Source organism: Coregonus clupeaformis, unplaced genomic scaffold, assembly GCF_020615455.1.
Source record: "Coregonus clupeaformis isolate EN_2021a unplaced genomic scaffold, ASM2061545v1 scaf0363, whole genome shotgun sequence".
Lineage (NCBI taxonomy): Eukaryota > Metazoa > Chordata > Actinopteri > Salmoniformes > Salmonidae > Coregonus > Coregonus clupeaformis.
The window spans coordinates 401,373-410,144 of record NW_025533818.1 but is presented as its reverse complement, the minus strand read 5'-3'; the positions used below and the strand labels follow the sequence as shown (position 1 = coordinate 410,144).

Below are 8,772 nucleotides of genomic sequence, written 5' to 3'. Positions count from 1 at the left end.
GTATAAACTCTTTCTCTATCTCTTTATTCAATCTCTTTTTTTCTTATCTTTCTTTTCCCAACTCTATCTATTGACATCTCTCTCTCTCTCTCTCTTTTCTCTTTGTGTCATCTCTCTCTCTCTCTGTCTCTCTCTCTCTCTCTCTCTCTCCATCCCTCTCCCCTCTCTCAGTCTTGGGCCAAATTAGGTTCTAAGTGATGATCTAAGAATCATGGTGACGCACTTAAAACCTCCTTCCAACATGCTGCTGACTGCTGCTCAATCCCAGAGTGGATGTACATCACTAGGAACCATCTATACATATGCTTCTGCATTACCTAACGCAGGGGGACGTTTATTCAGGTGACACCGGGACGAGGCCATATAAACTTTATTAAGTGTGTGTCTATAGGTTTCCAGGGCTTTCTGGGCTCGGTCCAAACCAAAACAATAAACAAATGTAGTATTCATCCTTTAAAGACTCTGTTGAACAGTTGATGACAGATACTGTGCAGAACACAGAGATGGTACTGCTGCCTGCCCTCAAAGAACCTCTGTGGTTTCACAATGATAGACACACACCAGCAAGGCACCAAGACACTGACAGCCTTCACATCCAAATATACTCAATGTTCAAATTATCCAGACAGATGTACTTAATATACAAATAAAATTATATTTTTGCTATTTGAGTACAAAGTCAGTGGAATGAGGCCTTAGTTATTAAGGGTGTTATTTGGCTTTGTTTTGGGTAACACTTGGTCTCTCAGTCGTGTGTGTGTTCCCTGTTCCTAAGTAAGCAGCCGACATCATAGTAAACATCCACAGATGTTGCGCTTGGCGATAGTGGAGACAGAGGGATGAGGAATCTTCAGTGGAATCTCTCCAATGTTCCCTTCTGACTCGCTTTCCAGTGCAGTATGAGCAAAGGCAAACAAATGAACACACTCACTGCTCTGTCTGTCTCTCTCTCTCCGTCTCTCTCTCGCTCCGTCTCTCTCTCTCTCTGTCTCTCTCTCCATCTCTTTCTCTCTCTCGCTCCATCTCTCTCTCAGACCTACCTTCGTAGATGGAGATGATGTGAGGGTGTTTGAGGGAGGACATGATCTCGATCTCTCTGCGGATGTGAACCATGTCCTGATCATCCTTGATCTTCTCCTTCCTGATGGACTTAATGGCCACCTGACAGAAGAAAGAGAGAGAACATCACATCATCACACACTGACGACAGATCACACACAGATCACACAACAGAAATGTGATCACTGATTAGAGCGTGACCGCAGAGGACTTCACACACACAGTTATCTGAGTCCACTGTGGACATGTTGTGTTGGAGTGACCCTTGTATTTTGACAGGACCTGATGACATTAACAGACTTAACGTTTAAATGTTATCATCTGTCACGAGAAACTAACAGATGATCAATACTGGATCAATACAACAGCTCAGCGTTTAGCAGAATGGTCTCCCCCAATGGCTTATCCTCCCCTGTGTCAGTGAGATCAGAGGAGCAGCATGGTGCATGTCTCAGGTCTTCAACATAGTATTATTCTCGATTGCCAGACTCATGACGCTCCACAGATACAGCGGCTATAGGAAGAGATGAATTTACCGCAAAAGTAATACTGTATCATAGTTTATCTCTGTGGTATATTCTCACTTGTGTGTGGTCAATTCACTTTTGTTCTTATGTTTGCAAACTCTTTATAGTTTCAGGTCTTGTAAGAGTCGTAAAACTTGTCCAGTCCCCTGCGAGAGGAAATAAATACTATTTAGCTCTTATGTGCTCATAAACCTTTGATTTTTCTAGGTCTTACATAAAGCTCATAAGCAGTGTCCCGTCCTCTGGTAGTGGAAAATAACCTGGCTGTGTCTCTAACTGGGCCAAGACCCTCAAGAATATCTCTCTCTCTCTCAGAGGAGGAGGAGGAGAGGATGGATGGTGAAGTAGTACCACAACCTTGAAGAGAGAAACTAGGTTTATGGAAGGACACGCAGCCAGCCCACTGGAGACAACAGATGCTATATGAGGCTAGATACAAATAGATGTTCCATTTTACACAGCTGTGTGTGTGTGTGTGTGTGTGTGTGTGACTCCCAATGTCTTGAGAGCCACATAAATACAGGTACTGGAGGACTGGAGTTGAGAACCACTGCTCTACATAATGTGTACTGTTGAGGGTACTGGAGGACTGGAGTTGAGAACCACTGCTCTACATAATGTGTTCTGTTGAGGGTACTGGAGGACTGGAGTTGAGAACCACTGCTCTACATAATGTGTACTGTTGAGGGTACTGGAGGACTGGAGTTGAGAACCACTGCTCTACATAATGTGTACTGTTGAGGGTACTGGAGGACTGGAGTTGAGAACCACTGCTCTACATAATGTGTACTGTTGAGGGTACTGGAGGACTGGAGTTGAGAACCACTGCTCTACATAATGTGTACTGTTGAGGATACTGGAGGACTGGAGTTGAGAACCACTGCTCTACATAATGTGTACTGTTGAGGGTACTGGAGGACTGGAGTTGAGAACCACTGCTCTACATAATGTGTACTGTTGAGGGTACTGGAGGACTGGAGTTGAGAACCACTGCTCTACATAATGTGTACTGTTGAGGGTACTGGAGGACTGGAGTTGAGAACCACTGCTCTACATAATGTGTACTGTTGAGGGTACTGGAGGACTGGAGTTGAGAACCACTGCTCTACATAATGTGTACTGTTGAGGGTACTGGAGGACTGGAGTTGAGAACCACTGCTCTACAGTGTCTCAAACAGACCCTGCTGGTTCCACACGTCACTCGTGGAATGACATTAGCCTTGCTAAATGGGACAGGAAATATCCCCAGCAAATATCCCCAGCATAGACCCTATCTCTGTGACTGTTTTAAGGTCATTTGTGGGGTTCACCATAGCAGTGGGCTCAATTGACAGGTTGTGTGTGTGTGTGTGTGTGGGGGGAGTGGGTTATGAGTCAGCCGACAGGGACAGGAAGTTCCGGTGAGATGTACTTCCTTATTCCCTGCGTCACTCATGGCACCATATCCATCACTCCTTTTTAGGGAGAATAGTTTTTATCGCCCCTTTTGACAAACTATGTGTCACAAATGGCACCCTATTCCCTATATAGTGCACTATTTTTCACCAGAGCTAGTCAAACGTAGTACACTATATAGGGAATAGGGTGCCATTTGGAACACAGACAAGTGTATGGAAGTGAAAAATTCCCCCCGTCCCAAAAAGACATAGTGGCAGGCTGGCAGCAGCTGTATCAGGACATTATGCAACACGTCTGATAAGACTCTATTACATCATGTGTAATAATATTAGTATTGTTAATGCCCTGTATGTGTTAAATTGGATTTCCACTTTCCTAACAAAGTGTGGCTAGCTAGCTACTAAGGTGTTTGCCTCTAGACTCAACACTGTTGAAAAACAATGGTGCCTTGGATGTCTACAAATCATGTATTATGGTGGTAAATCATTTATTATGGTGGTAAATCATGTATTATGGTTACAAATCATGTGATATGGTTGTAAATCATGTACTATGGTTACAAATCATGTATTATGGTTACAAATCGTGTGATATGGTTGTAAATCATGTATTATGGTTACAAATCATGTGTTATGGTTACAAATCGTGTGATATGGTTGTGTTCAACTTAAATATAAGTTGTGTTTGTTTTAAATGGGTTATAAACGGAGCGTAAAATGTTAAATGGGTTATAAACGGAGCGTAGAATGTGGTTACAGTTGCATATTGCAAGTTATTAAAGGCAATACAGAGAACAGAACTATATTGAATAGGTTCTCAGTCCTTCCTTAATTACAGTGAAAGTCTAGTGTGTGTCCCATATGGAACCCTATTCCCTACATAGTGCACTACTTTTGACCAAAGGGTGCCATTTGGGACGCATCCCTAAACTCATGAATAGTCTATTGTGGTGATAGTGAATGGTGATCCCTGCCTACTGTACATCTGGGTAGACAGGATGGACACACCCTTACCCCTCCAGCCCAGGGTTATGGATCGTTAGTCACAACCACCGTTTGGGCCATACAACAGCTGGCTGACTGGGCTCAGTGGGGTGTACTGTGTGTGTGTGCGTGTGCGCGGGTGTGTGTGTTTCTGTGTGTTTTGGTGCAGTGTGTGTGTGTGGGTGTGTGTGTGTGTGTGTGCAAGCGTGTGTGTGTGTGTGTGTGTGTTCGTTCGTGTGTGCTCTTTAGCCTCGGGGTATAAGAGAAGAAGAAGCGCTATCACTGTCACACATACAGACCAGGGCTTTGTCTGTGGTAGGAACCAGGTGTGTTGGTTTACAGGCAGGCTGTTTAGGGAAAGGGTATGCCCTGCGTCAGTACAGTGGAGTGGACAGGAGGCTCACCATAGCAGGCGCTGCTATTCACAGCATGGTCATTAGAGGTAATGGTAAACACAGGGTTGATGAGAATGATGAGAGGAGAGATCCTACTGGGGGATTTATTGTGATGTACACACCAGACTAACACAGCAGCTACACACAGCCCCCCCTCCCTCTCTCGCTGTCTCTCTCTCTCCTTAGACCTTTCTCTGAAATAGCTATCTATTCAGAGAAGCTGCCGCAGAACACACGCACACACACACACACACTTACACACACTCACACACACTCCCCTGACAGGTCAACATAGAAGTGTTCCCTTCCTGCTGCTTGGCTGACCCTGTCAACCTGCTCCTCTCACTGCCTTGATAACAACATTACCAGACCAGACCAGACCAGGCCAGGGAAAGTGGCATAATTAAATAACATTCAATCTAAAGGCTCTCTCAACCCTCCACCATATGACTGTGCTTTATGTCTCTATAGGGAAAAAAGGTTCATGGTGGGTACACAAATGTTCAGTCAGTCAGACAGACAGACACAACAGATTAGACGTACACACTAATGGCGACTCAACCATGTGTATCATGATTGACTGACTCAGAGTCCCACTCTACCTTGCTCTTGCATGGTAGCAGCCAGGAGACGGAAAGCTTTTGCATGGTAGCAGCCAGGAGACTGAATGCTCTTGTATGTTAGCAGCCAGAAGACTGAATGCTCTTGTATGGTAGCAGCCAGGAGACTGAATGCTCTTGCATGGTAGCAGCCAGGAGACGGAATGCTTTTGCATGGTAGCAGCCAGGAGACGGAAAGCTTTTGCATGGTAGCAGCCAGGAGACTGAATGCTCTTGAATGGTAGCAGCCAGAAGACTGAATGCTCTTGTATGGTAGCAGCCAGGAGACGGAATGCTCTTGCATGGTAGCAGCCAGGAGACTGAATGCTTTTGAATGGTAGCAGCCAGGAGACTGAATGCTCTTGTATGGCAGCAGCCAGGAGACTGAATGCTTTTGCATGGTAGCAGCCAGGAGACTGAATGCTCTTGCATGGTAGCAGCCAGGAGACTGAATGCTCTTGCATGGTAGCAGCCAGGAGACGGAATGCTTTTGCATGGTAGCAGCCAGGAGACGGAATGCTTTTGCATGGTAGCAGCCAGGAGACTGAATGCTCTTGAATGGTAGCAGCCAGAATACTGAATGCTCTTGCATGGTAGCAGCCAGGAGACTGAATGCTTTTGAATGGTAGCAGCCAGGAGACTGAATGCTCTTGTATGGCAGCAGCCAGGAGACTGAATGCTTTTGCATGGTAGCAGCCAGGAGACTGAATTCTCTTGCATGGTAGCAGCCATGAGACTGAATGCTCTTGCATGGTAGCAGCCAGGAGACGGAATGCTCTTGCATGGTAGCAGCCAGGAGACTGAATGCTCTTGCATGGTAGCAGCCAGGAGACTGTACGCTATGCTGGTGGTTTTATAGCAACTAATCTCAATGAGTCACCAAGGCCTAATAATACCCAAACTATTCCATCCAGACTTCTGTTTGTATTGTCTGTGTGTTCACACTCACTGGCTCATTCTCTCTCTCTGTGTCTAGTAAGCAGTGTGTCCTAAACCAGTCATGTCTCCAGACCTCTTACACATGGACAGGGAGGCATTTCTATGCCTGACAAAGCCCACACAGAAGGGTACGGTATATATGTGGTGTCTGCTCTTCTTGGCTACTCAGGATAACCAGTGAGAATGTAGCCTTTCCCCTCTCTCTCTCTCTCTGTCTCTCTCTCTCTCGTCTTCATTCTGTTCATACAGTTTGAAGTCATTAGGTACCTCATCAATACAGCGACCAAGTGAGAAGTTCTCGGCTTGTGTGTGTGTGTGTGTATACATATATGTGGGTTTGTGTTGTGTGTGTGTGTCTGCACCCCACACGTAACCCCTCCAAGAGCCTCTGCTTCCTTCACAGCTAGGTGTTAGTCAGTCCGAGGAAACACCCACCAGACTGGCTACTTTCCTCCTGCATACCTCACACTTGGATAGTTCTAGTTGCCCAGCCAGGGGGTGACCAGAGGTCAAATAATACCCTCAGCATCTCTCTCTTTCTCTGCTCTCTCTTTAAGTGTGTGTGGTTCTCGCTCGTGCTCTCTCTCCCACTGTCTCTTCACACAGTACAGAGGCTGAGTAACCCACTAGACCCATTTTAGTGCTAGTCAACAAAATACCTGAAATATGATCACTATAATTCACCTCATGGCTACAGGTGGTTCAAGGTGGATCATTAAATGGATTTGTCAGTGCATGTTCAGTGGGACAAAACATTTTTACTTTTATTCATGCATCTCAGCTCATCAAAACAGAATAAGACAAGAGACTCATTCTTCTGAGGTCTGGTAACACTGAAAACACATGTTATAAATATAAACTTAATTTAGCTACATGGACCCCAATGTATTTTTAAACTGACCTTTGACTCATCTTGTATAAGCAGTGTGACCTCTGAGGCAATACAACTGATTTTGTCTCCTGAAACCAAGTGTGTAATTATGGCCATAAAACAACATTAAAATCGGCTCATTACTGACTTTAAATTGGAAAGCTGAAATCCCACGTGGCATCATCAGGGTGCGCGAGATGACACTGACAATAGTGACCTTGGGATTTCTGATTGACACACCATAAACATGTGTTTATGAATATTTATCAATAAAACACCAAAATATCACTATATTCAGTTGTCAGACGTTGTATGTTGATGTTCTTAAATCACAAACTACATTATAATGGTGTTATTCACTTGTTGTAACACACCAAGTTCCAACTGTCACACCCGTTCCATTGGAGATTAGCCGTTGGCTAAAACTCACCACTTTGCCGGATTGTCTCTCGATGGCTTTCTTCACTTTGCCGTATGTCCCTTTCCCCAATGTCTCCAGCAGTTCGTAGCGGTGCTTCAGGTTGTGCTTGTGGTGATGTTTCTTCACGCCAGAGTTAGACCATCTCCCTTCATCCAGGATCGAGATGTCACCAAGGTAGTCGACAGGCAAAGGTCTGTCCCCCCAAATCTGAACATCGCTCTGTCCTACCTCAGTCCCAGCGCTGGACGTGGACATATTGGACACGTTGGACACATTGGACAGCCGACGCGCTTTTGAAGCAGTTTCCATCATGATTACTAACACTGTCAATATGATCAAATCCAAGTAGACCTAATGATGGCTATCAAAGTGCTTTAATATATGTGTCCTTAGAATTACACCTCCAAATAAATGAAAATATTTGGATTTTGATCAAAAGTAAATTATTCAATCATTTGAGCAAAATCTCTTATTCCTCAGTTGTAAAGACGTTGTTTCTACTGTGCTCGGATCTCGTCGCTCCCTTATGGTAATTCAAGTGATGCTCTAATGGTGGCAAAATGAGACCAACCCGGCGTTTTGGGATTGTTGGATACAGCGGCGCATTCATTCTCTATCAGAACCATGCGTAATATCTCTCTCCGATGTTGCGCTTGTCTTGAAAGCGACGATCCGCGCCTAGGTCCTAGCTGTGGGTGCGATGTATTCGAGTGTGACACACAGAGCTGTTCGGTTTTGAGCCATGCTCATCGGCTCTCTCATACGCCCGCTGTCTCTTTCTCTCTGTTTCTTTTTGTCAGAGAGAGGTGTAAGGAGCTGGAGCCAGTAGCGGCAGGCAGGGGGTGTGGTCTAGCCAACTACAGTCCCATTTTCATGATTGCCTTTTGTGTGCGTGCGGGTTATTAAGAAAGAGAGACATGGGCTAAAAGCAAGTCTTGTACACTGCTCTGGCTTTGCCTGTTGAAAGAACAAGCTGACTTGGAGCAAAATAAAACATTTGAAAAGTAATAATGTCTTACTAGACATGCTCTTGCTTTGATAAAGGGGTATATTAGTAAATTCTGCGTAGAATTCTCTTGAGTAAATGTATTCCAACCTTGAGATGAGGCCACCTTGGTTTGTCCTATAGCTCTGTAGCAGGCAATGTGTGTAATTACGTTAACATTGTGACACTCCTCTTGAACATGGTGTGCCTACGGGTGCTCAGACTTACTAATGGTAAACCAGGACCCCCTGTAGTCCCTAGGGAAATCATGTACCCACCCACACAGGAAAGGAATGAGAGAAAGATGAGAAATACAATTCACATTCTCACTTCTCATGTTGTTGTAGCCCACTGAAAGGATCCATGTTAGTGTGTTAGATCCACTTGATTGGCCAGCTAGCCTTAGCCAATCTCATTTTGCTAGAGTAAGATGTCATACAGACATCTCTTCGGCAGAGGGACACTGATACACAAACATGGGTTTAGTTTAATTTATGTATTCATTAGTCTAGTAGCCTGCATGTATAGAATGGAAATATCTCCTCCTTTGGAGAGCATTTAAAGGTCTAATGCAGACGTTTTTATCTCAATATCA

At 44.7% G+C, this 8,772-nt stretch overlaps 1 protein-coding gene across 1 annotated transcript; it reads right to left on the bottom strand.

Moving 5' to 3' along the window:
- Positions 1-1,018: 1,018 nt before the first annotated feature.
- Positions 1,019-8,767, bottom strand: LOC121557226 (NUAK family SNF1-like kinase 1; the record flags this gene model as incomplete). The annotated part of the gene is made up of 2 exons (XM_045215063.1): positions 7,202-8,767; positions 1,019-1,161 (listed from the first exon to the last, which is right to left on the bottom strand). Coding segments are annotated over exons 1-2 (446 nt in total), but the record flags the coding sequence as incomplete, so codon positions are not given.
- Positions 8,768-8,772: the final 5 nt, after the last annotated feature.